Source organism: Mytilus californianus, unplaced genomic scaffold (genome assembly GCF_021869535.1).
Source record: "Mytilus californianus isolate M0D057914Y unplaced genomic scaffold, xbMytCali1.0.p SCAF_7, whole genome shotgun sequence".
NCBI classification, from domain to species: domain Eukaryota; kingdom Metazoa; phylum Mollusca; class Bivalvia; order Mytilida; family Mytilidae; genus Mytilus; species Mytilus californianus.
This window is the reverse complement of record NW_026262723.1, coordinates 92,885,003-92,912,783: the sequence shown is the minus strand read 5'-3', so window position 1 is coordinate 92,912,783 and position 27,781 is coordinate 92,885,003. Positions and strand designations below refer to the sequence as shown.

Genomic DNA, 27,781 nt, shown 5'->3' with positions numbered 1-27,781 from the left:
AAATATTGTGTATTTGTTTTCTATTTACCTGGCTGGAACACACAACTCAAAATACATATTATATTTCTATATTTCACTTGCCAATATTTTATCAGACAACAGTAGAGCAGGGTTTGAAAAAAGAGAGAAGAGACGACAGATCAGGAAACTTCAAGATGCAATCACTGCAAAGGACGTTTCAACTGTGAAAGAAATTTTAGAAGATGATTTTGATGTTGACTTTCAGTATCGTGGACAAACAGCATTACAGCAAGCAGTCAAGGAAGGCCAAGAAGAAATCTGTAAACTGTTAATTGACAAAGGAGCTGATATCGGTGCATGTGATGCAGAACTGAACAGCTTACTTCATATAGCATGTAAATCAGGCTATGAGGATATCGCTAAATTGTTGATAAAAAACAATGCTGGTATTAATGCCTTGAATGACTCTAATACCACACCTATCAGTGTCTGTGCATTAACTGGGGATAAATCTATAGCCAATCTTCTTATCAGAGAAAATTGTGATTTGAATTACAAAAACCTGAAAGGTGAAACACCCTTGGTAGTAGCAACACAGCAGAGACATGCTGAAATGGTTGAATTCTTGATACAATCTAATTGTCAAATGGACTTAGGAGATGAAAATAATAGTAACTCAATGATTTATGCCGCAAAACTTGGATTTACAGAAATACTTCAGATTTTAATCAAACATGGTAAATAAAACTAGAAACAATGAACAAATTTATCTTGCTGTCTTGGAATCTGAAGAGAGATAGCCTGATGCAATAAGAAAAAGTAGATCAAAATCTTTTAACTAAAAGGGTTTATTGGTGTTAAATTTGTTAAATTATGGATTTATATTTTCCAAAAAACATTAAATATGTAACTTGTGATTCATTGATAACTTGAATTTAAAAATTATCCGGAAGTAGCAATTGAATGATTGATTGATTGATTGATTTTTGCTTACCTAATGTCCAGTGGAGAAAGTAAGATAAGATACTGCTTATAGTCCTGAACTCTAAATGGGAAAATTTTATTTATATTGGATAAATAATTACTTTGTCCATGATCGATATGAACATGTCAACAGATGTCGAAGATGAAATCCATTCATCATGTTCATAACTAAATCGTTATTATTAGTCTCATTAGGGCACTTTCCTTAGTTAATTGAATTATTGTATTGTATTGTATTATATATTGTATAGTCAAACATATTTACAAATGAGTAAGAGAATTATGAAATCTGATTTAGTAGAACTTCCTTCATGGTAATCAAAGGTACATTGTACAATTCTAAAAACTGATATTGTAAACATGGTCAATTCAGAAATTGTTGCATGCATTTATTATTCTGAATTTTAAAGAATGGACAAAAATGCAAGATAAGTTATTGCCATCTCAGGAAAATCTTCATACATGATATATGTATAAGATATCAGAATGCGAGTTCTTATTATTGTGATACTCACTGAACCAGCCGCATTATTCGCATTAATAAAAACCTCGCAATAATTTCTGAATATACAGTAATCTTTTGTAGGTGCACAATTAAATCATAAAGACCGACAAGGCTGCACTCCATTATACCATGCAGTAAAGGAACATCAGATAGACATCATCAAGGAAATTATTAAGTACCATTCCACGTAAGTTCAAAAGGAGTTATGCTACAAAAGGACTGAATTATTACATTTGTATACCAAGTTTGTTGAATAAGGTAGATCCCTCATCCAAGAACTAGAAAAATTAATGCAGTTACTAATTGAATATTAATAAACAAAATGAATACATCAGCGAGACCCCAATCAAATGAAACCAAAACTCAAAAGACAATAGACATTGGAGCTTACCTTTCCAAAGGCCCTCATTATAGAAAATCATAGACATTGTTGAAAAGAAAAAAGTACAAACATGTACATGGCAAACATTAAGCAAAAAAAAATGTGAGTTTACTGTACCCCAACAAACCCTAATTTTTGAGAGCTGACCATAACTTAAGTATTCCATGCTTGATTTTTAAAAATACAATTTTGAACGATCTTTTAAATGAACAAAAATCTTCTGTTGATTTGATATACTGTAAATTCAGAAATTATTGGCAGGTTTGATTAATGCAATTAATGCGACTGAGTGAGTATCTCAATAGTAAGATCTCACATTCTGAATTTGTTACAAATATGTGTATGAGGATTTTCCTTAAATCGCAATAATTAATCTCACATTTCTATCTATATTTTCAAATATTGCAATAATAAATGCACACAATAATTTCTGAATTTATAGTAATAGAAATAGCATTTTTCTTTACAGGATGACATCTTATTTAAGATTAAGTTGCTATAATGATATAAGAATGTAAAGCAGTTAAATTAAAGGATGTTTTGAGAAAAAAATGTGTTGATTAAGAAACAATATTTAATGGTCTTGATAATCTTCCTGTGCAGACATCTAGATCATTTAATAACCTGTTAAAATATTATGCACCAGCCCCTCCTTATAATTATACTTATAATGAAAAATAAGATAGTATTATTTACCATAATTATTTATCATAATTATTTACTGTCTTTATAGAGCTGAGCTGCATAAGAGGATCCAGCTAGATACCCCATCTACAAAGGGAATGACACCACTACTAGGTATGATTATATCAGTAGATATTAACATAGAAGCTGAAGTAGTTAAATCTATTTACAAAATTTCCAGTTAATGATAGATTAATCTGTTCAAGTATAGGTTGGTAGAAAAATTATCCTTCATGCATTTAAGTCGTGAACAATTCAGTATAACTTAAGATCAAATTCAGTTGTATGATATTTTGTGAAAAATTCTAAAGGTTCCTTGAATCCAACAGTTTCACTTGGCGGAGTTTCAGTTTAGATAATTAAGAGTAAAAAAAATGTCTTCTGTAACAAATTATTTACAAGAAAATTTGGTTCACAAATAAGTAGCTTCTGCTAAATACCCGGTATTAAAGACATAATTGGCCAGGCATATGATGCATGTATATCAGGAGATGTACCTGGTCTTGCTCCATTTTCAGTTTATGCAAATTTCTCATTATTTTACTTTAGTTTGTATATTCAAAATGAATTTTACAAGTTATGAACATCATTAAACTAATGTTGCCTCTTATTAACATATGTAAATCCTTTTTCCTTCTTTATTTTATTCAGTTGCAATCACCAATAACTATCCTGATATTGCCAATATGTTATTAGATGCTGGCTGTGATGTTGATAAGAGAGATAGGTTACAGAATTCTCCAATACATGTAGCAGTCAGACAAGGTACAACTCATAGTTGTCTTATTTTATGCCCTGCAAAAATAGTAAAGGGGCATTATGTTTTCAAGTTTGTGCATCTATCTGTTAAAATGTCTGTTAGACTTTACATGATGTATCAGGTTAAAGTTTTAGTTTAGTTGAGTTTTAGGTCACATAAACTTGAAACACATGTTCATTATGAATTGATTTGCCAAATTAGGGGTTTAACCCAGATTTCATGTTTCATCGAAAAGGAAACTTGAAACTTAGTATACTTGTTCACTATTAAGTGAACTGTTTAAAATATATGGCAAATAAGGGTTTTGACAAAGATTTTACATTTCATGGAGTATGGAAATATGATCAGATGATAGTGTGTGTGAGTGGGGTATTGTGCCCTATTGACACATATTCTTGTTAAGTCAAAACAATTGCGACATCATCAAATTTGTACTTATTATTAGCAACATGAAGGATGCCACCTGTGGAGCAGAATCTGCTTACATTCTGTAGATAATCCCTATTTTTTGTGGTGTTTGTGTTCCTCAGTTTTTATGTAGTGTTATGTTGACAGTTTGTCCTTTTTGTTGTTTTTGTTTTTTGCCATGGCGTTGTTGGTTTCCCTTCAACTTATGCATTTTGAATGTCCATGTTGTATCTTTCTCCTCTTTTAAGAACATGAAGTATGAACTTTTCTGATTATTTGGCATCTTTCGTCCCTCCATCATCTGCCATTCTAAATAAACTTAGGTGCTGGCTGTGATGTTGATAAGAGAGATAGGTTACAGAATTCTCCAATACATTGAGCAGTCTTAAAAGTTACAAACACATCATGTACATAGTTGTCTTTAATTTTTTAGCCAACAGGGAAAATGTGAGTTGTTCTGATCATTTGCATTTAGCTTCCTTCATCCATCCAATATCCAGCATCCAGCATAAACCTTTAGAGAAATCTAATACTCTGATGTCAAACTTGGCCATTATTGTCTTTAGGATGCTTACCAGTTCCAAACAAAATATCCTATGTTCCTGTTAATTAAACATTACTGTGACTATTACAAGGAATAGACAATAAATTCAATAAAAATAAAACTGTTAAAAAATCTTCAAAATTTTTACCAGCTGCTATATTTTGTAAAACATTAACATTGGTTATGAATGAATGGAGATATGTGGTATAAGTTAATGAAACAGCAACCCAATGAAAAATAACCAAGACATATACAGACTTAGGTTCAATTTCTTTTAAAATCACCAGAAACCCCACTTTCTACCATTTTTTATTCTTCACTCTACTTCTAGTACGACTGGGGTCAATTTTGAGAACATTCTACCAGATGATTGCTAGTTAGTAATATAGTCTCTTAATAGCCTGAAATTCATTTAAACTTGTATGTTGATAGTTTCATTAGTATTTGGACAAGAAGAAGAGGCCATGTCTGTTGTGAAGAAAATTGTACAGTTAGGCTGTGACATTAATGTTGGGGATATGGAAGGAAAAACTCCACTTATTCTCAGTGCTTTTGCTGGGAATAAAGGTAGGTTACTCTGGTAATACCACTTTCCCCAACCGATCAAACAAATCAGGAAAAACTCCACTTATACTCAGTGCTTTTGCTGGGAAAAAAGGTAGGTTACTCTGGTAATACCACTTCCCCCAACCGATCAAACAAACCAGGATAAACTCCACTTTAACATTGCTTTTGCTGGGAATAAAAGAGATAACTCTGGTAATATGACTTCCCCACTGATCAAACAAACCAGGAAAAACTCCACTTATACTCAGTGCTTTTGCTGGGAATAAAGGTAGATAACTAGGGTAATATGACTTCCCCTGATCAAACAAACCAGGAAAAACTCCACTTATACTCAGTGCTTTTGATGGGAATAAAGGTAGATAACTCTGGTAATATGACTTCCCCTGATCAAACAAACCAGGAAAAACTCCACTTCTACTCATTGCTTTTGCTGGGAATAAAGGTAGATAACTCTGGTCATATGACTTCCCCTGATCAAACAACCAGGAAAAACTCCACTTATACTCAGTGCTTTTGCTGGGAATAAAGGTAGATAACTCTGGTAATATGACTTCCCCACTGATCAAACAAACCAGGAAAAACTCCACTAATACTCAGTGCTTTTGCTGGGAATAAAGGTAGATAACTCTGGTAATATGACTTCCCCACTGATCAAACAAACCAGGAAAAACTCCACTTATACTCAGTGCTTTTGCTGGGAATAAAGGTAGATAGCTCTGGTAATATGACTTCCCCACTGATCATAATATGACTTCCCCACTGATCAAACAAACCAGGAAAAACTCCACTTATACTCAGTGCTTTTGCTGGGAATAAAGGTAGATAACTCTGGTAATATGACTTCCCCACTGATCAAACAACCAGGAAAACATGTTCTCATGGATTATTTATTATACAGTTTTATACAACTATTTCTTTAAATAAATCTTGGCTATTTTGGAAATGACAGTTTCTTTAAATTCATTTGTATGCAAGGAGAATGAGCCAACAGTTCTGTCAGAAGAAAATAATGTCATCATCAATTAAACTTTTCATTACAGTTCCAACTTGAAATAACAATTGAAGAAATGATTTCAATTCACCTGATCACAACTTCAGAATCTCAATCTCATGATTTATTATCATTTATTTATAAACTTATTATCCCATTTACTATTTTATAGAACTAACAGAGTTGTTCCTTCAGAAGAATGCTGATGTTACCAAATGGACAACAACAGGTGACACAGCTTTACATGCAGCCTGTAGTTCAATCAAAAGTCAGCCAGAAATTGTTGAAATGCTGGTCAAAGCAGGTAGTACAATAATATAAAGTCAGTAATGTGATGTTTTTAAAAAAGATCTATATTTTAAGTTGTTACAAGCTAAACCTTAAGTAGGTTAAACTTCAAGTATAATGTTTGCATTTATATTGTTTGCTTCATCTTGTATAATAATAAAATTTACTGTAATATAATAAACTGAACAAGATGGAGATGTACCTGGGGCAGATTAGAAATTAATATATGGTTTAGACTGTATGTATTACTGAATACCATGTGTTGACCTCAAAATGTCTTGATTTTTTTGTATTGTTGGGTTGTTGTCTCAATGACATGAATCTCACTGCTTTTTATTAAGATGGAAAGTAAAAAATTACCTAGAAGCAATAAAACATTAAATTGAAGAGATACTAAAAATACCATGGCAAACTATATATCAACAAAGATGGAGCAACACAATCACTACCAAAATGCTGTTAGGAATTCTGGTAAACTGGAAGGTCAACAGTCCTTGTTTCACTTGTGACACCTGCCATGTTGATGGTCACATGTAAAATTCATCTGATATGTCATACTTAAAAGTCGGGAGTGAAGAAAGAGAGACAGGATTTAGACTCTGATCATCGTAATATGTTACTCAAATGTTTATTTACAATCTGTGAAGTTGAAGATATATTATAAGATGGGTATTTACACAATTTATATATAACTGATGATATTTTACATTACAATACTGTAAATCTAGAAATTATTGCAAGGTTTTTATAAATGCAATTAATGCGACTTGGGGATTATTGCAGTAATAAGAACTGGTATTCTGATATCTGATACATATATCTGTGTGCAGATGTTCCTGAAATCGCAATAGTTTATGTCATATTTTTGTCTATTCTTCACAAATCGCAATAATAAATGTACACAATAATTTCTGAATTTACAGTACTATGGGAGGTCATCATTGGAATCAATAGTTGGACATACAACATGTTTTTGCATCTTTTTGTTGAAATTCCTAATGTTTTTTTGTGGTGAGAAGGTCTTTTGCATAGGAACAAATCGTTGATTGTTGATCTGTTTAATTTTATAGGTTGCAGAATAAATGATCCAAACAACAACGGTGAAATTCCACTATTTTCAGCACTTTTTAACAGAGCAGATATTAGGGTAGGTAATAATAGTACAAATGCACTGCTATGAACTATGAATTATTTCTCCACAGTTTAGACGTCAATTGTCGAGGTTAGCTTGAAATAATCCCACTAGCAAATTTAAAAAAGTGAATAGATACCACATTTTTTCTGCAGTGTCATCAAACAAAGTACACTGATTGGCCATGGCTTAGTTGTATATCCGGTTTGTTTTTATGTCAAATTATTATGATCTAAGTGTATGTTTTAGTCTCACCTTGACTGAGTAAAAAAGCGAGACATAGGTATGCTGTTTCTGGCGTCTGCGGTGGCGGCGTTGTCAACAATGTATTAGTTTGTGATTAGGTCTAGTTTATGGTGAACCACTAGTGGTAGGTCAACGATATTTGGTATGCAGTTGTATTAGCATTGGCAAATCTCATTACCATGGAGATTATTTGGCCCTGCCCCCTCAGTCATGGTCTATTGACTTTTAAACTTTTCTTAGTTTACATGTATTAGCTTGTAATTAGGTCAGTTTATGGGGAACCACTAGTTGTAGGTCAATGATATTTGGTATGCAGTTGTTTAAGCATTGGCATATCTCATTTCCATAGAGATCATGTGGCCCCGCCCCCTCAGTCATGGTCTATTGACTTTGAAACTTTTGCTTAGTTTACATGTATTAGTTTGTGATTAGGTCAGTTTAAGATGAACCACAAATGTTAAGTCAATGATATTTGGTATGCAAATGTATTGGCATTTGCAAGTTTCTTTTCCATGGAGATTATATAACCCCACACCCTCATTATGGTTCATTGACTTTGAAACTTTTACATAGTTTACAATTAATGTTGGTGTTTGTTTAAAGGGAACCACTTATGAGATTTCAGTGGTATTTGGTATACAGTTGTATTAGTATTGGCACATCTCATTTCCATGGAGATTGTTTAGCCCTGTACCTTCAGTCATGGTTCATTGACTTTGAATATTTGCATAACTTACATATTAATAAAGTATTGCTATTTTAATTTCAACATTTGCATTACTGTGGATTCATTTATTTTCGTGAGTATCAATTTTCGTGGATAGAGAAAAAAAGACGTTTCGTGGTATACGTAAATTCGTGGATAGCTGATTACAAAAAAAAAAAAAAAAATCAGATACGTAATTCATGGATTTCTTTTTCATTTAGGAGATCATATAACCTCCTTGGTTTGATCAATAGCAAAACAAACAAAAAAGAAGGAATTCATTGAAAAAGTTTTGAATTGTCAAAATCCTCGCTTGGTCATTCTAGGTTAAAGTGTTCATTGAAAACTTCTATTACAATAATGGTCAGAGACAGCTAATTATTTGTTTGTTTTACAATTTATAAATCTTGTCAGAATTATATAACGCATTCAAAACTTTTATGATTGAAAGCTCATTTCCCTAATCACGATATAATAAACAGTCATAAAAGTAAAAGGTGTGAAAATAAATGTTCCTGTCATAAACAATATTACCTACGGGCAATATCCCCATTCTTAATCCTATTGGTTTTTAATCACCAGTAAACCAAACTATGACACGGTAATTAACAACTTGCAGTTATTTTCCATGAACAGTTTTAATCATTTTAAAAAGTAAATTATCACTGATATTCGATATTTTTATTATTGATTTAATCAAAATGCTTGTATCTTCTTTCAATAAAAACACGTGTTATGTTACAATATTATCGCTAGTCAACACTATACTAGAACTTCATAACATAACCGGAAATAAACATCCGAATCCATACACATTTCTCGGGATTATTCTTCGTTGAATTCTTAAATTCGTGGTTCGCTGTGACCCACGAAACCCACGAAAATTTGTATACCAGGAATAAAAAAGAATCCACAGTATCAAAATAACAAATAGGCGAGACATATCTCTGTGTTAACAGTTTATTTTTATTTGTTGGTGTTAAACACCACTTTCAGTGGCCTTGTCCATATCATGGCGGCCAGCTTTTAAAGTTGAAGGAAGCCTGAGAATCTGGAGTGAACAACAACCTTCCAAAGGAAAACTGGCAATCCGTGTCAGATAAGAAAGGAATCAAACCCAACTCTACAAGTGCAGGGTTTTGATCCTCAGTGTTGAGAGACTAGTGATCACTGTGCACAGACTACTTAGAAGGCTTGGCAGCCAAGGTCCCCAATCTTTTAGTCTGAAAAAAGTGTATAGATAAGATAGAATTTAAGTTATGAATCCAATCTTATTGTTGTTCCTAATGTGGTGCCTTTTTTATGCCCTCATTGTAGTAGTAGGGGCTTAATATTTTCTGGCCTATGCTTGGTCAGTCTGACCTATATCTTGTTAAAGTTTCGGTTAAGGTAGTTCACAATAAAGTTGTGGTCACATCAACTAGAAACTTAGTATATACATGTTCATTATGATATCAACTTTAAAAAATCATATGCCAAATTACCCCCAATTTCATGGTTCACTGAACATAGATATGTGTTAGTGTGAAATTAGTACATTCTCTGGTTACAATGAAATTGTGATCCTATTAACTCAAAACTTAACACACATATTCATTGTGAGTTGAACTTTCAAAATTCTATGCCAAATTGGGATTTCATCCCCTCGACACTGATTTCACTGTTCACTGAACATGGACTTATGATAGTACGAGCAGGGCATGGTTTTCTATGGACGTATATTCTTGTTTTATTATTTGTGTAAGCTTATTAGACTCTTGAAAAAAACCACAATTCTAATGCACCTCATATTTGATTCTTTATTGTCGAGACTGTGACTTTTGTCGCAGAAAACTCGACATAGGGATAGTGATTCGGCGGCGGCAGCGTTAACTTACTTCTTAAAAGCTTAATATTTCAGAAGGTAGAAGACCTGGATGCTTCATACTTTGTATATAGATGCCTTATGATATGAAGTTTCCGTCTGTCATATGTCCATTGTCCTTGACCTCATTTTCATGGTTCAGTGACTACTTGAAAAAAAAGTTCAGATTTTTTGTAATGTTAATTTCTCTCTTATTATGAGTAATAGGATAACTATATTTGGTATGTGCCTACCTTGCAAGGTCCTCAAGCCTGTCAGACAGTTTTCACTTGACCTCGACCTCATTTCATGGATCAGTGAACAAGGTTAAGTTTTCGTGGTCAAGTCCATATCTGAGATACTATAAGCAATAGGTCTACTATATTTGGTGTATGTAATGATTGTAAGGTGTACATGTCCAACTGGCAGGTGTCATCTGACCTTGACCTCATTTTCATGGTTCAGTGGTCATAGTTTAGTTTTTGTGTTTTGGTCTGTTTTTCTAATACTGTATGCAATAGGTCAACTGTATTTGGTGTATGGAAATATTTTACGATGTTCATGTCAGTCTGGCAGGTTTTATTTGACCTTGACCTCATTTTCACGGTTCATTGCTCAATGTTAAGTTTTTGTGTTTTGGTCTGTTTTTCTAACACTGTATGCAGTTGGTCAACTATGTTTGGTGTATTGAAATATTTTACGATGTACATGTCAATCTGGCATGTTTCATTTGACCTTGACCTCATTTTCACGGTTCATTGCTAAATGTTAAGTTTTTGTGTGTTGGTCTGTTTTTCTAATACTGTATGCAGTAGGTCAACTATATTTGGTGTATGGAAATATTTAATGATGTACATATCAGTCTGGCAGGTTTTATTTGACCTTGACCTCATTTTCATGGTTCATTGCTTATGTTAAGTTTTTGTGTTTTGGTCTGTTTTTCTTAAACTTTAAGCAATAGGTCAACTATATTTGGTGTATGTCTGTCTGGCAGGTATCATTTTCATGGTTGATTGGTCAATGTTCAGTTTTCCTGGTTAACTTTTTTTCTTAGATACCTTAAGCCATAGGTCAACTATATTTGATGCATGGAATGATTTTAAGGTGTACATGTCTGTCTGGCAGGGTTCAAATGACCTTGACTTCATTTTCATGGTTCATTGGTCAGTATAGAATTTCCATGGTTTGGTCTGTTTCTTTTATACTATAAGCAATAGTCATCTATATTCTGTGTATGGAGGGATTGTATTAAAGGTGTACATGTATTTCCGGCTTGGTTTATCTGACCTTGACCTCATTTTCTTGGATCATAAATGTTAATGTGATACTTGTAGTAAAACTTTATATGTAGGACTATCAACATAAAATCAATGGTCAGTATAGTAGGCCAGACATTTCAGCCTGTAAACACTTGTCTTTATAATTCAAAGCTTGAAGAAGATGAGGTAACTTAAATTGGTGAGTTTTGTTAAAAGTATGTTTTATTTTTATATAAATTTTCTATACATTACTTGAATAGATCATAAGAGGACTTGTAAAGAATGGCAGTGACCTGAATTACAGAGAGAAAACTAACCAACTTTCACCACTACATGAAGCTATTATCCAAAATCTTACAGAGGCAGCTATATTCTTGATAGAATCTGGTATGATACCTTTGTTCCATGAATTAAAAAGAAAATGATTTGAAAATAGAATTTTGTTTCCCATACAGTTTTCTGGCTGTAACTTTTTTCTCCTTTGACATAGACAAGATATGATATTTGCTACGCTGGTATGTCACAATGAGATAATAAGTTAGTCATTTGTATGTCCCTGCAACTACTGTAAATTCACAAATATTTGCCATGTTTTTTTATTTTTTATGGAAAATTGCTATAGACTATGTATTGCAAAAATAAAAACTCAGCTAGTGGCTATAGCATAAAATGTTACCCATGCATAAAATTGAGAATGGAAATGGGGAATGTGTCAAAGAGACAACAACCTGACAAAAGAGCAGAAAACAGCCGAAGGCCACCAATGGGTCTTCAACACAGCAAGAAAATCCCCCACATGGAGGCTGGCTTCAGTTGGCCCCTAAACAAAAATGTGTACTAGTTCAATGTTCAGTTTTAGAATTATGGCCCTTGGGAGAATTTTTTGGGGAGTACATTTGCATGTAATCATAAATTATTGATCAAGCTTCTGTGTTGTACCAGTTGACTTACTTTTGGCAGAATTACAGATGATTTTTTTGTGCCAACAAATCTAGTTACTTATTCCATTCATTGATATTTTGAATATTTATCTCCTTTCAACATGAGATTTTAACTTCAGAATTTTTAAATTGCCTTATAGTTTTTTTCCTATTTTATTCTTATATATCTCATTAAATGATGCAAAAAATGTTCCGAAATGACTTGTGTATTGCTTGATTTTCTACGTTGTGATTTCAGGTTGTGATATCAACAAACCAAACAAGCACCTGCAGCAGCCTCTGTATACAGCCTGTGAGAAGGGTAACGAGAAAATTGTTCAGTATTTACTAAGTACAGGCAAATGTCAGATTAATGGTCTTGTTTCCACAGCTATACCATTACATGTAGCTATGCTGAATAATCATGGGAGAATTGTGGAGATTCTTGCCAAAGCTGGGTGTAATCTTAATAAGGTATGTATCACTATATTTGTATCAAATTAAAATCTCAAACCAAAGATCTTATCAGAATAAGGCATTTTATCAGAGTAGAATTTCAACCATTTATCTTTTAAGGATAACTGCATTTTATTGAACCAAAGATCTTTTTAGGTTAACTGCATTCAGTCAAACCATACATTTATTTAGGTTGGTTTATCTTACTAGATTTGTTTGTCCAATCTTATATTCATTCAATTTAATCAAGGTAAACATACTTTTTAATGTGTTGGTCACCAATGCATATAGTTTTACTCTTTATCTCCCTTATTTAATTCCATAATGATTGATCTATTTTGGCAGAATTATGTCCCTTGGACTTAAATATAAAAGAAAATTGTACTTGTCAACACCTTTTTCTCCCGTCTGGAGTGTCTGCTGATATTGATCTGATTAGATGAATAATTGCATGATAATGTCAGAGAAACAGATCTTTTTTATAACTTTATTATTGGTATTATGGCCTATAAATTCATAATACCGGTATGCATCATTATGATGCTTTTGTGCATCTGTTTCCTTCTGATACATTTATATTGTCTAAAGTCGACTCATTCTTTATTTTTATGCTTTTGGTTTGAATGCACATTAAAATGATTGTAAACCAAGGAAAGTACAGGGAAAAGATTAGAAATAATTGAAAATAAATCCTGAGGTTAAATTGAAAGATGCTTTTACAAATAAAAACTTGTGTGAACATAGGGTTGGATGTTTTACACACAGTATGTACGGGACTCAAAATGTCCCTCTTACATGTATTTTGTTTATTTTACAATTTCTATTTAAAATCCTCTAAAATTCCATTGTTTTGTAGATCAACCATAAGTGCTTGTCACCAATTATGTTTGCTGCAGAACAGAATGAATTGGCTATGGCAAAGCTACTACTGAAATATGGATGTGACCTTAATGCTCAAGCCAAGGTCAAAGGAATGATGAAGTGTTGTCTCATGTATCCAGTAGATAAACATCCACATTTTGAACTGGAACCATTATTTTTTGCTGTCACACATAAGAACCGAGATATGATTGATTTATTTCTTCATTGCTATAATGACAATCCTCCCTATTGGGTGATACAGCTTCTAATCAAATTTCTGAAAGAAATTACACAATTAAATGCACAAATGACACCAGATCAAAAGAAAGAATTGATTGTCTTGTTTTTAAAGTCATGTAAATTACCCAGAAGTTTACAACAGATCTGTAGAGGAACAATACGAGAGACTCTTGGTACACTTCCTCAGGAGAAAGTTAAAAAACTTCCATTAGCAGAAAAATTGAAGGATTACATTTTAATGAAGGAGATATTTACAGAAGAAGAAACAAAAGAAGAAGAACTCTCCAACGAAGAAAGAGACTTGGGAAGATTTAATTAGGAAGTGAAAGAAGTTAGACAAAATAATTACCTATTAGTATTAAGTATGAGGAATTAAATTGCTAGTATTGTCCTGTGGACAAGTAACCTTAACTGTCCCTGATTTTCCTACAAAGTTTAAAACATGGGACTTGAAACAGTACATGTGAATTCCTCAGCAAGCCTCATTAATCTTCTTGTTACTCATTATTTTTATACAGAAAACCATCCATATTACAAGACATTATACAGCTATTGTCTGTTTGGAATTTTTTTTTTACATATCTTCTATGGAAAAAAATTATTGATGGTCAATACTAAATAGTTACACTATAACAATAAGTGTAAATGGCAATTAGCATTAATCAAACATTGAACCATTTTCCTTAAAAAAAAACTCAAGATCATAAAAATTACATAATTTAGCTAGCTAGTCCTTGATATGTTTTCAATATATTACCAACTATAGTGCAATTTATCTTAAGTGGGCATTATAAACAGTTTAAGTGTTGTACAAAACTTAGTAAAATCCTTTTACCTTGGCACAAGTGTATCCTGTTTAACAGTAATGGTGTTCCAAAAATATGGGTATTATACTATACCGATATTGACTATGTTCCTAGACTATAGCAGCAGATGTTTGAGTATGTGGTAATATAGTATTATACTATACCGATATTGACTATGTTCCTAGACTATAGCAGCAGATGTTTGAGTATGTGGTAATATAGTATTATACTATACCGATATTGACTATGTTCCTAGACTATAGCAGCAGATGTTTGAGAACACAGCCAAATTCAAGCAGGTGCAGGTCAACAGATGTGATTCTACCTGTCATTCAAATGTAAGCAAGGAGTGAATAGATTGATAATGAGCCTATGGTCCCACAACTGTTTCCATCAAAACAATCAAAAAAAATAAATTTAGAAATAATTTTTACAGTACATACATGTATATTTACTATTTTATATAAACCATTTATATAATAGAAAAAAATAGAACAATATATAATGTTGCACATAGTTGTGGCAGATAATATCACTTATGATGTAATACAATATATTTAGTCTTTTTTTTTTGTGACCCATGACAAATAATTTGGTTATAATGTTTTAACCCAGTCTTTCTGTGCCTCTGTCTGTCCAGGTATCCATCAGTCCTTCTGTTGAAGAGTTTTTGTATTTTGCTCATATCCTACAGTAGTTTTTAGCAAAAGTTTTTGAATTTGCAAACTATTTATGCATAAACTGAAGATGTGCCTACTATCAGGGTAATAAAGTGTTCATGGTTTATTTTCAGAATGATGGGTAGTTGAACTAGTCATGGTTTTTTTTCTTCTCAATTTTATATGTAATATATATGGAGCATTTTATTATTTAGTGGAATATTTATGTACATTCAAAAGGTATGCCTATTATCAGGATAATGATGTTATATCAGTTATCAAAGTAGACCTGAACTTTTCAGGAATCAATTGTTTTGTCTAAAATATCATTAAAACAGTGGAGTCATTATATTTGTTTTACAGATACATGAAACTGCAATGCAAACAACAAAATACTCTTCATTTATCTAATGTCAATGTGTAAAGGCTTTACACGGGCAAACTTTTGTCTAGTTTTTGTCGAGCCTGCGACTTTTGTCGCAGAAAGCTCGACATAGGGATAGTGATCCGGCAGCGGCGTTAGCTAACTTCTTAAAAGCTTTATATTTTAGAAGGTTGAAGACCTGGATGCTTCATACTTTGTATATGGATGCCTCATGTTACGAAGTTTCCGTCAGTCACATGTCCAATGTCCTTGACCTCATTTTCATGGTTCAGTGACTACTTGAAAAAAAAGTTAACATTTTTTGTAATGTTAAATTCTCTCTTATTATAAGTAGTAGGATAACTATATTTGGTATGTGCGTACCTTGCAAGGTCCTCATGCCCGTCAGACAGTTTTCCCTTGACCTCGACCTCATTTCATGGATCAGTGAACAAGGTTAAGTTTTGGTGGTCAAGTCCATATCTGAGATACTATAAGCAATAGGTCTAGTATATTCGGTGTATGGAAGGACTGTAAGGTGTACATGTCCAACTGGCAGGTGTCATCTGACCTTGACCTCATTTTCATGGTTCAGTGGTTATAGTTAAGTTTTTGTGTTTTGGTCTGTTTTTCTAATACTGTATGCAATAGGTCTACTATATTTGGTGTATGGAATGATTGTAAGGTGTACATGTCTTGCTGTCAGGTGTCATTTGACCTTGACCTTGTTTTCATGGTTCAGTGGTCAAAGTTAAGATTTTGAGTTTTGGTCTTTTTTTCTAATACTATATGCAATAGGTCAACTATATTTGGTGTATGGAAATATTTTATGATATGTCAGTCGCGCAGGTTTTATTTGACCTTGACCTCATTTTCACAGTTCATTGCTCAGTGTTAAGTTTTTGTGTTTTGGTCTGTTTTTATACGACCGCAAAAATTAAAAAATTTTTGGTCGTATATTGGTATGACGTTGGCGTCGTCGTCGTCGTCGTCATCGTTGTCGTCGTCGTCCGGCGTCGTCCGAAGACACATTGGTTTTCGCACTCTAACTTTAGTTTAAGTGAATGGATCTCCATGAAATTTCACCATAAGGTTCAATACCACGAAAGGAAGGTTGGGATTGATTTTGGGGGTTATGGTACCAACAGTTAAGGAATTAGGGGCCAAAAAGGGGCCAAAAATAAGCATTTTTGTAACTTTCAGACAATAACTTGTGTGTAAGTGTATGGATCCCTCTGACATTGTACCACAAGGTTCCATATCACAAAGGGAAGGCTGTAATTGATTTTGGGGGTAATTGCCTCAAAATTTTAGGAATTAGGGGCCAAAAAAGGGGCAAAAAACAAGCATTTTTCTAGTTTCATGACAATAACTTGTGTGTAAGTGTTTGGATATTTCTGAAATTGTACTACAAGGTTCCATATCACAAAGGGAAAGCTGGAATTGAGTTTGGGGGTAATTGCCCGAAACGTTTAGGAATTGGGGGCCAAAAAGGGGCCAAAAATAAGCATTTTTCTAGTTTCCAGACAATAACTTGTGTTCAAGTGTATGGATCTCTCTGAAATTGTACTGCAAGGTACCATACCACAAAGGGAAGGCTGGGATTGAGTTTGGGGGTGATGAATCATAAGGGGGTTCAAAAAATTTGGGGGGGATTTTTTTTTTTTTTTTTTTTCTTTTTTTCCTTTTTTTTTTCTTTTAAAATTTTCCATTTTAAGTTGGTTATTTCTGATTTATATTTAAAAGCAAATAATAATGATATGGTAGGAGATACACACCAAACAGGATGTGTAAATTATTATATAATAAGTATTGTGCAATAGCAAGAAATTTTCAATTGCACAGTATTGCACAATAGCAAGAAATCTTCAATTGCACAGTATTGCGCAATAGCAAGAAATCTTCAATTTAACAGTATTGCGCAATAGCAAGAAATATCTAATAGCACAATATTGCGCAATAGCAAGAAATTGTCAATTGTACAGTATTGCGCAATAGCAAGAAATATTCAATTGCACAGTATAGTGCAAAAGAAGATACTTCGTATAAATTGCTTATTTCTTGATCAGTTTCAATGGGGTTTTATTCTTGAATTCTTGGGGTTCTTTAATATGGTGAATCTAACCGTGTATTAAGTTTTTGGATTTTGGGCCCCGTTTTTAAATTGGTCCACATTGAGGTCCAAAGGGTCCAAAATTTAACTTTGTTTGATTTCATCAAAAATTGAATTAATGGGGTTCTTTGATATGCCGAATCTAACCGTGTATTTAGATTTTTAATTTTGGGTCCCGTTTTTTAAATTGGTCTACATTAAGGTCCAAAGGGTCCAAAATTAAACTTAGTTTGATTTTAACAAAAATTGAATTCTTAGGGTTCTTTGATATGCTGAATCTAAACATGTGTTTAGATTTTTGATTATGGGCCCAGTTTTTAAGTTGGTCCAAGTTGGGGTCCAAAATTAAACTTTGTTTGATTTCAACAAAAATTGAATATATGGGGTTCTTTGATATGCTGAATCTAAACATGTATTTAGATTTTAGATTTTTGGCCCAGTTTTCAAGTTGGTCCAAATTGGGGTCCAAAATTAAACTTTGTTTGATTTCAACAAAAATTGAATATATGGGGTTCTTTGATATGCTGAATCTTACCATGTATTTAGATTTTTTATTTGTGGGCCCGCTATCAAATTGGTTCATATTGAGGTCAAAAGGGTCCAAAATTAAACTTTGTTTGATTTCATCAAAAATTGAATTATTGGGGTTCTTTGATATGCCAAATCTAACCGTGTATTTAGATTTTTAATTTTGGGTCCTGTTTTTTAAATTGGTCTACATTAAGGTCCAAAGGGTCCAAAATTAAACTTAGTTTGATTTTAACAAAAATTGAATTTTTGGGGTTCTTTGATATGCTGAATCTAAACATGTGTTTAGATTTTTGATTATGGGACCAGTTTTCAAGTTGGTCCAAGTTGGGGTCCAAAATTAAACTTTGTTTGATTTCAACAAAAATTGAATATATGGGGTTCTTTGATATGCTGAATCTAAACATGTATTTAGATTTTAGATTTTTGGCCCAGTTTTCAAGTTGGTCCAAATTGGGGTCCAAAATTAAACTTTGTTTGATTTCAACAAAAATTGAATATATGGGGTTCTTTGATATGCTGAATCTTACCATGTATTTAGATTTTTTATTTGTAGGCCCGCTATCAAATTGGTTCATATTGAGGTCAAAAGGGTCCAAAATTAAACTTTGTTTGATTTCATCAAAAATTGAATTATTGGGGTTCTTTGATATGCCAAATCTAACCGTGTTTTTAGATTTTTAATTTTGGGTCCCGTTTTTTAAATTTGTCTACATTAAGGTCCAAAGGGTCCAAAATTAAACTTAGTTTGATTTTAACAAAAATTGAATTCTTCGGGTACTTTGGTATGCTGAATCTAAACATGTGTTTAGATTTTTGATTATGGGACCAGTTTTCAAGTTTGTCCAAGTTGGGGTCCAAAATTAAACTTTGTTTGATTTCAACAAAAATTGAATATATGGGGTTCTTTGATATGCTGAATCTAACCATGTATTTTGATTTTGGACATTGGACCATAATAGGTAAATTAAAAAAATTGAAGTTCTTAGACCACATTCTTTCTGTGTCAGAAACCTATGTTGTGTCAAATATTTAATCACAATCCAAATTCAGAGCTGTATCAAGCTTGAATGTTGTGTCCATACTTGCCCCAACTGTTCAGGGTTCGACCTCTGCGGTCGTATCAAGCTGCGCCCAGCGAAGCATTTTATTCTTAAACTATAAGCAATAGGTCAACTATATTTGTTGTATGGAAGAATTGTTAGCTGTACATGCCTGCCTAGCATGGTTCATCTGACCTTGACCTCATTTTCATGGTTCATTGGTCAATGTTTAGTTTTCTTGGTTAATGTTAAGTTTATGTGACAGTTGTAATAAAGCTTTATATTTAGGACTATCAACATAATATCAGTGATTAGTAAAGAAGGCGAGACATTTCAGCGTGTGCACTCTTTTTATTTAATTCAAAATTCAAAATTCAAACTGCATAAATAAATAGAATGTTTATTATTCAGATACTTTTCCCTTTACAATGTGATTGATTGATTGATTGTTGTTTGCTTTACGCCGCATTAGCACAGAAAGGCTATATCGCGGCGATCTTTACAATGTGATTTTTCCATTTACTATAAAGTGTTTTTCCCCCGTGGAGACCGTAATGAGTAGCCAAGGTCATTAAACACTCCCTAGTAGTAGATTTTCCATTATAAAGTGAGTATCCCAATCCAAAGGGTATGTTTTCCAATCGCAATTGGAATTCCCCATCACAAATGTAATTTCTACATTACAATTTAATTTTCCCATTACAAAGTAATTTCCACATTACAATGTAATTTTCCCATTTACAATGTTTTTGTTCCATTACAGTGTGATTTTTTTTTTTTATTACAATGTGATTTTTTTATCAATGTAATTTTTCCATTACTATGTTATTTTCTCTTTACATAAAATCAATTGTACCAAGATTTGTTTACAAGATGTGCAATATTTTTTTTTTACATTCAAATTTTCTTTCTGGATGTTGAAGGCAAATAAATGGTGCAAATATTTTTCAGGACATATATATTTTTTTATTGATTAGAAAATGCTTTAATTTTAAAAAAAATGACTAGTATAAATATCACCAAATATTGTTTTGTTTTTTTTCTAATTTAAAAAGAAATTTACCGGGAAATATTGGTTCCATGATATAAATATCTTATTATTTAATCTTATGTTGTATTATAGCAAACATGAAATAATTGTAAATTAAATTTAGTAATAGAAGTTTTCAGGAATATTACAAACTTAAAAGCATAAACATTGTGAAGGAAATATGATTGATTGTAGCTATTTAACGCCACTTTCAGCACTCTTTGCTATATCATGGCACCCAGTTTTTATTTGTGGAGAAAGGTGTAGTGCAATTATATAGAACTGCTACTTTCGGCAGGAAAACTGACAATCCTTGTCAATTAAGATCTGAGTTGAATACACTTCCCACGAGGGGTATTCAAACTCACAACCTCAGTTGTTGACATGATAGTGATCACCTTAGATGAACTACTTAGACCAGGTGACCATCAAGACCCCCATGAAAATATTATAGTGCTATATTGATTAAATATAATGATGATAAAAAGAAACCTGTTGAAAGAATGAAAAATGAGAAGTAAAGTGTAAAGAATTTAAACATTATAAAAAAAAAAGAATTTAAATGTTTTTTTGTAAAATTCCAATATGGAACATACTTTACATGATAGAAGTTTAAAAAAAAATAAATTTCAAGATGATTCACCCACCTACCTTCTTCAGTTTTGCTTTTTGTCTCAACGACATATGGTAGATCAGTTGTCTTTCACTTTCGAAAGGTAACAAAATATTTTCTATGTGTTTTGGAGAGAAAACAGAAAGTAAAGAAAACCAGTGAAAATAATGGATGAATATTCTGTTGTATAGCAATCCAATAGTTATTGGGGTTTTGAGTCATTCTAAAGCCAACTTTTGAAATTTCCTGTAATGCAACGATGTAACTGTACAGACAGGTGTGTATTGCAGCATTATTTACTGTTAAATATCTTCACATTTGATATCAATCATTGTATTTATTAGCTTACTTGGTCATAGATCTGACAACTGGTGTTTACACTTTTAAGATTATTGTTTTTATTTTTAGTGCTGACTGATTTTTGTCACTGTTCCTCAGAATGTTGTAATATACTATTAGTGGATTAATTTATTTACACTTAGTATTTTAAATTTTATGTAAAGGATTGTTGATTGTTAATATATTATAGCAGTATTTCAAATCTGTTTATGGTGCTCTTTTTTATTATATTCTTTCAATTTTGCAAATAAAATTTTACTTACAAATAATAGTGTTAAATTTTCTTCTTCAAGTTCCTAAAGTTTATTAAACTATTTGTATTAAACGGTATATTTCAGAGGGTAGTAGTCCTGGAGGCTTCATACCTTGTTTACAGATGCCTTATGTTGCAAAGTTATGTCCATTGTCATTTCCCTCATTTTCATGGTTCAGCAACTGCTTGACAAAAAGTGTAGTTTTTTTTTGTTATGTGAATTTCTAATTTATTATGAGAAATAGGATAACTTTATTTGGTACAAAAATGTATACGAGTTCCTTGCAATGTCTACATGTCTTTCAGACAGGGTTCACCTGACCTCAACCAGTGATCAAGGTTAAAGTTACATGTTAAAGTCCCTTTCTCAGATAATGTAGCAGTAGGTCAGCTGTATTTGGTGTATGGAATTATTGTAACGTGTACATGTCATTCCGGCAGGTTTCATTAGAACATGACCTCATTTTCATGGTTCATTGGTCAATGTTAAGTTTTTGTGTTTTGGTCTGTTTTCCTAATACTGTAAGCAATAGGTCAACTATGTTTGGTGTATGGAATGATTGCAAGGTGTACATGTCTGTCTGGCAGGTATCATATGTCCTTGAACTCATTTTCATGGTTCAGTAAAGTTTCAATAGTAAGGTCCTTTTCTAAGATACTATAAATAAAGGCAACAGTAGTATACCGCTGTTCAATAGTCATAAATCAATTAAGCGAAAACAATTCCGGGTCACAAACCAAAACTGAGGGAAACACATCAACTATAAGAGGAAAACAACGGATCAACAGAAACACTGAACTGCAACAAAAACAAACGCCAACATACATAGAAACGGACTATTTGACAACAACTGCCATATTCCTGACTTGGTACAGGACATTTTAAGAAAAAATGATGGGTTGAACCTGGTTTTGTGGCTAGCCAAACCTCCCACTTATATGGCAATGTTAAAAATACCACTAAAATGACAACATTACATGACAGGAATACAGTACAAATAAACGCAAGAACACTCAGGACAGAGAAACACATAAATAAATAATATAATAGTACATTACAACATGTAAACCACAGAATAACAACAAACACTTCCCATGAATTCACGACAGCACACCAGGACACCACAAACGAATTATAAACTGTGCGTCACACAAATGTATCAACGCCACAAAATGTGACATTCTTGTGACGTTTATATTATCACAGGTAAATTTCTAAAAATAAAATAGATTTGTTTTATTAGAGACACGTAAAAGAATATAAGATTGAGTTTGTAATGGTGTTATTTTATGTATTTTCTAACCATGACAAGAATATCAAAATGGAATTGTGTTTTTAATGGTGTTATTATTTGTATTTTCTAACCTAACTATAAGAGAATTAACTGTTATCACAGAGATATGTCTCGCCTTTTTGTAATTTTCATTATGCAAATGTTGAAATTAAAATAGCAATACTTTAACATGTAATTTATGCAAATATTCAAAGTCAATGAACCATGACGGAGGAACATGGCTAAACAATCTCCATGGAAATGAAATGTGCCAATGCTAATACAACTACATACCAAATACCATTGACTTATTATAAGTCGTTCCCTTTAAACAAACCTAAACACAAACATTAACTTGTACATTATGTAAAAGTTTCAAAGTCAATGAACCATGAAGAGGGGTGGGGCTATATAATCTCCATGGAAACGATACTTGCAAATGCCAAAAAAATTGCATACCAAATATCATTGACTTAACATTAGCAGTTCATCTTAAACATGAACTAATACATGTAAACTAAACAAAAGTTTCAAAGTCAATAGACCATGTCTGAGGAGGCAGGGCCAAATATTCTCCATGGAAATGAGATGTGCCAATACTAATACAACTGCATACCAAATATGATTGACCTACCACTTGTAGTTCACCATAAACTAGACCTAATCACAAACTAATACATGTAAACTAAGCAAAAGTTTCAAAGTCAATAGACCATGACTGAGGGGCAGGGCCAAATAATCTCCATGGAAATGAGATGTGCCAATGCTAATACAACTGCATACCAAATATGATTGACCTTCCACTTGTGGTTCACCATAAACTAGACCTAATCACAAACTAATACATTGTTGATGCCGCCGAAGCGGGAAACAGCATACCTATATCTCGCTTTTTGACTCTGTCAAGGCAAGACAAAAACATAGGATATGGGGTATCCATCCATGACAAAAAATCAGTTCATGCACAGCAAAAACTCGCACAAAAAGCAAAGGAACAGCGCTTTTATTGCTGTTTTTCATCTCAAAGTCACAGTGAGGCCTTCAACACGGAGAAAAAAACTCTCACCTCACTGCAAGTTTAAGACAGCCCCTAGCACCGGCTTGAACTGAATTCTTTGCAAAAATAATTTGGATAGATTTTGTAAGATGTAACACCACCTAATCGGCTAACTATAAGCAACAGATCAACTATAATTTGTGTATGAAATGATTGTAAGGTGTACATGTCTGTCTGGCAGGGTTCGTCTGACCTTGACCTCATTTTCATGTTTCATTGGTCATATTACGTTTTCATGGTTTTGTCTTTTTCTTGAAATTATCATTTATATTTGGTGTAAATGTCTGTCTGGCTTGGTTAATCTGACCTTGACCTCATTTTCATGGATCATTGATTATGTGAAGTTTATGCGATACTTGTAGTAAAAATTTATCTTAGGACTAATAATAAATCATAAATAGTAAAGCCGTCAATATATTTCAGTGTGTACACTCCTTGTTTTTCTTTCAGTATACAAACATGACTAAAAAAAGAACATGGGGTGAAATGCATTAATTGCCTTATATCTTGAAAACCATATTAGATAGAAAAAAATCTTGTGGGACAAAAATGCTGAGGCTTTCAAGATATACCTACTACTTATTTTCACATAAATTATCAGATGACTCTTTAAGGAGCTTTTGCCCTTAAATGTTGAATTTTGGTTAATTTTCATGTTTTTTGCCTATTATTTCCAAAACTACATTAGATAGGCAAAATTTGTTCAAGCAAATATGATGAGCAATACAAGGTCTACAAAAATGCCATTATCACCAAAACCATTGAATGACTCCTTAAGGAGTAATTGCCAGTAAATGATGATTTTTGACTAAATCTAGTGCTCATCATCTTGAAAACTATAATGATAGGTAGAAATGTAAACAGCAAAAATATACAGAAATACAAAATCTACAAAGCTGCCAATTCGATCGAAACAATTGATTGATTGGTGTTTAATGCCACTTTCAACACTATTGTACTATTTCGTGGCGGTCAGTTTTATTGGTGGAGGAAGCCAAAGTGCCTGGGGAGAACCACAACCTTGGTAGGAAAACTGGCAATCCTAGTCTATTAAGATTGGAGTCAAGTGCACCTGCCCTGTGCGGGATTCGAACTCACAACCTCAGTGTTGACTGGCTAGTGATACAGTACCGTAGTTCAACTACTTAGACCACTCGGCCACCGAGGCCCCCCAAAACTATTGGAATACCTCTGAAGGAGTTAAAGGATAAATGATGATTTTTGACTCATTTTCTTGTCAGTCCTTTACTTGAGGTTACTGTTTTAAAAAAGTATGCTAAATTAGGGTTTTGACCCAGATTTTGCAGTTCCCTGAACACCAAAATGTAATATTGCAAGGGAACATAGTGTCACTGAATTCCTCAACTTTAAGATGTCCATTCTACAGGGTTTATCAGTATATTCGCCTCAATTTGTCGCTCACCTGCATCTTCAACAATGGCCACTTTTTTGTAAAAATCATTATTAAAGGGGAATAACTCTATAAAGAGTTAACTAATAATTTCGGTCATGTTTGACATATTTGATTAGATCTTGTCCTACTGATAATTATTCCTTTTTAAAGTTTCTATTTACCTATTATAGTTTTCAAGATAATGGGCAAAAAATGCAAAGAAATTTTAAAAATTATCATTAAAGGGCAATAACTCCAATAACGAGTCGACTGAAAATTTTGGCCATTATAGCTTATTTGTGGATCTTGTCTTGCTGATTTTAAGTGCTATTTAAAGTTTCTATCTATCCATTACTGTTTGCAATATAATAGGCAATAAACAGCTGCGCCATGAGCGCATGATACGCCCGTCGCTTTTTCAAAGAATAAAGTTCAATACCTTCTCAATGTCATATCAGAACTTTATAAATAAATTGCTTCGCCAAGCGCAGCTGGATACGACCGCAGAGGTCTAATCCTGAACATTTGGGGCAAAAATGGACACAATATTCGCGCTTGATACAGGTCTGAATTTGGATTGTAATTAAATATTTGACACATAATAGGTTTCTGACACAGAATTGGTTATATGAATTGAATTTATATTCAATTTTTTGCTTTTGTGCAATACACTTTGCTGTTGCGAATTGACCCCCCCCCCCCCCCCAAAAAAAAAAAAAATAATTTAACACACACACACACACCCCCCCCCCCCCCCCCCCTTTTTTGGCAAAAAAAAAATTCTTTCTCTCAAGATATGGACATAATCTCAATTCATGAGAAAGCCAATCCTAACCATCCCTTTGTGGTATGGAAACTTGTGGTATAATTTCAGAGAGATCCATACACCGTTCCACAAGTTATTGTCTGGAAACTAGAAAAATGCTTATTTGGGCCCCTTTTTGGCCCCTAATTCCTAAACTGTTAGGACTATAACCCCCAAAATCAATCCCAACCTTCCTTTTGTGGTTATAAACCTTGTGTTTAAATTTCATAGATTTCTATTAACATTTACTAAAGTTATTGTCTGAAAACCAAATGTCTTCGGACGATGCTGATGACGACGTGATACCAATATACAACTGCAAAAATTTTTGCGGTCGTATAAAAACTAGAGGGAATTTATTTTAATAGATATAAACCAGTCACCAAAGTTTCATGAAAACTGCTCAAAGCACTTCTGAGTTATTGCCCTAAAACTGGAAAATCATCCCTTTTTTAGCTCACCGGGGCCCGAAGGGCCCCATGTGAGCTTATGCCATCACTCGGCGTCCGTCGTCGTTGTCTTAAACTATTTCAAAAATCTTCTCCTCTGAAACTACTAGTTTATAAATTGTATCTGAAGTTTTGATCCATTGACAAACATGGCCGCCATGGCTAAAAATAGAACATAGGGGTCAAATGCAGTTTTTTGCTTATATCTCAAAAACTAAAGCTTTTAAAGCAAATCTGAGATGGGGTAAAATTGTTCAATTGGTCAAGATCTATCAGCCCTGAAATTTTCAGACGAATCGAACAACTCATTGTTGGGTTGCTGCCACTAAATTGGTAGTTTTAAGGAAATTTTGCAGTTTTTTGTTATTATCTTGAATATTATTATAGATAGATATAAACTGTAAACAGCAATAATGTTCAGCAAAGTAAGATCTACAAAAAAGTTCAATGACCAAAATTGTCAATTGACCCCCTTAAGGAGTTATTGCCCTTTAAAGACAATTTTACACAATTTGTTCATCAAGTTTGCTAACATTTAAAAATCTTCTCCTCTGAAACTACTGGGCCAAATACCTTCAAACTTCATCTTAATGTTCCTTAGGATATCTTGTTTATAAATTGTATCCGAAGGTTTAATCCATCGACAAACATGGCCGCCATGGCTAAAAATAGAACATAGGGGTCAAATGCAGTTTTTTGCTTATATCTCAAAAACTAAAGCTTTTAGAGCAAATCTGAGATGGGGTAAAATTGTTCAATTGGTAAATATCTATCAGCCCTGAAATTTTCAGACGAATCGAACAACTCATTGTTTGGTTGCTGCCACTAAATTGGTAGTTTTGAGGAAATTTTGCAGTTTTTTGTTATTATCTTGAATATTATTATAGATAGATATAAACTGTAAACAGCAATAATGTTCAGCAAAGTAAGATCTACAGAAAAGTTAAATGACCAAATTTGTCAATTGACCCCTTAAGGAGTTATTGCCCTTTAAAGACAATTTTACGCAATGTGTTTATCAAGTTTGCTAACATTTAAAAATCTTCTCTTCTGAAACTATTGTGCCTAATACTTCGTTACTTTGAAAGAATGTTCCTTTAGGAATCTAGTTTATGAATTGTATCCGAAATTTTGATCCATCAACAAACATGGCCGCCATGGCTAAAAATAGAACATAGGGGTGAAATGCAGTTTTTGGCTTATATCTCCAAAACTAAAGCTTTTAGAGCAAATCTGACATGGAGTAAAAATGTTCAAAAGGTCAAGATCTATCAGCCCTGAAATTTTCAGACACACCGAACAACCCATTGTTGGGTTG

The 27,781-nt window shown here is 33.0% G+C and overlaps 1 protein-coding gene across 7 annotated transcripts in view; it reads left to right on the top strand.

Annotated features, from left to right (window-relative positions):
* The window catches only part of LOC127708661 (ankyrin repeat domain-containing protein 50-like), a 267,995-nt gene that overhangs the window by 2,343 nt on the left and 237,871 nt on the right, over nucleotides 1-27,781 (top strand). Inside the window, exons 2-12 of one of the 7 annotated variants that reach the window (XR_007985345.1) lie at nucleotides 96-698; nucleotides 1,532-1,637; nucleotides 2,566-2,630; nucleotides 3,168-3,281; nucleotides 4,661-4,795; nucleotides 5,959-6,090; nucleotides 7,145-7,221; nucleotides 11,521-11,647; nucleotides 12,440-12,654; nucleotides 13,493-18,268; nucleotides 18,792-21,497. Coding sequence is in view for 1 of the 7 variants with exons in the window: in XM_052213743.1 (XP_052069703.1) it covers nucleotides 96-698; nucleotides 1,532-1,637; nucleotides 2,566-2,630; nucleotides 3,168-3,281; nucleotides 4,661-4,795; nucleotides 5,959-6,090; nucleotides 7,145-7,221; nucleotides 11,521-11,647; nucleotides 12,440-12,654; nucleotides 13,493-14,056 (2,138 nt within the window). In the remaining 6 variants the exon portion in view is untranslated. Of the gene's footprint in view, nucleotides 1-95; nucleotides 699-1,531; nucleotides 1,638-2,565; nucleotides 2,631-3,167; nucleotides 3,282-4,660; nucleotides 4,796-5,958; nucleotides 6,091-7,144; nucleotides 7,222-11,520; nucleotides 11,648-12,439; nucleotides 12,655-13,492; nucleotides 21,498-27,781 lie in introns of those variants that run through there. The other 6 variants (XR_007985343.1, XR_007985347.1, XR_007985346.1 and 3 more) reach the window with 6 other exon arrangements.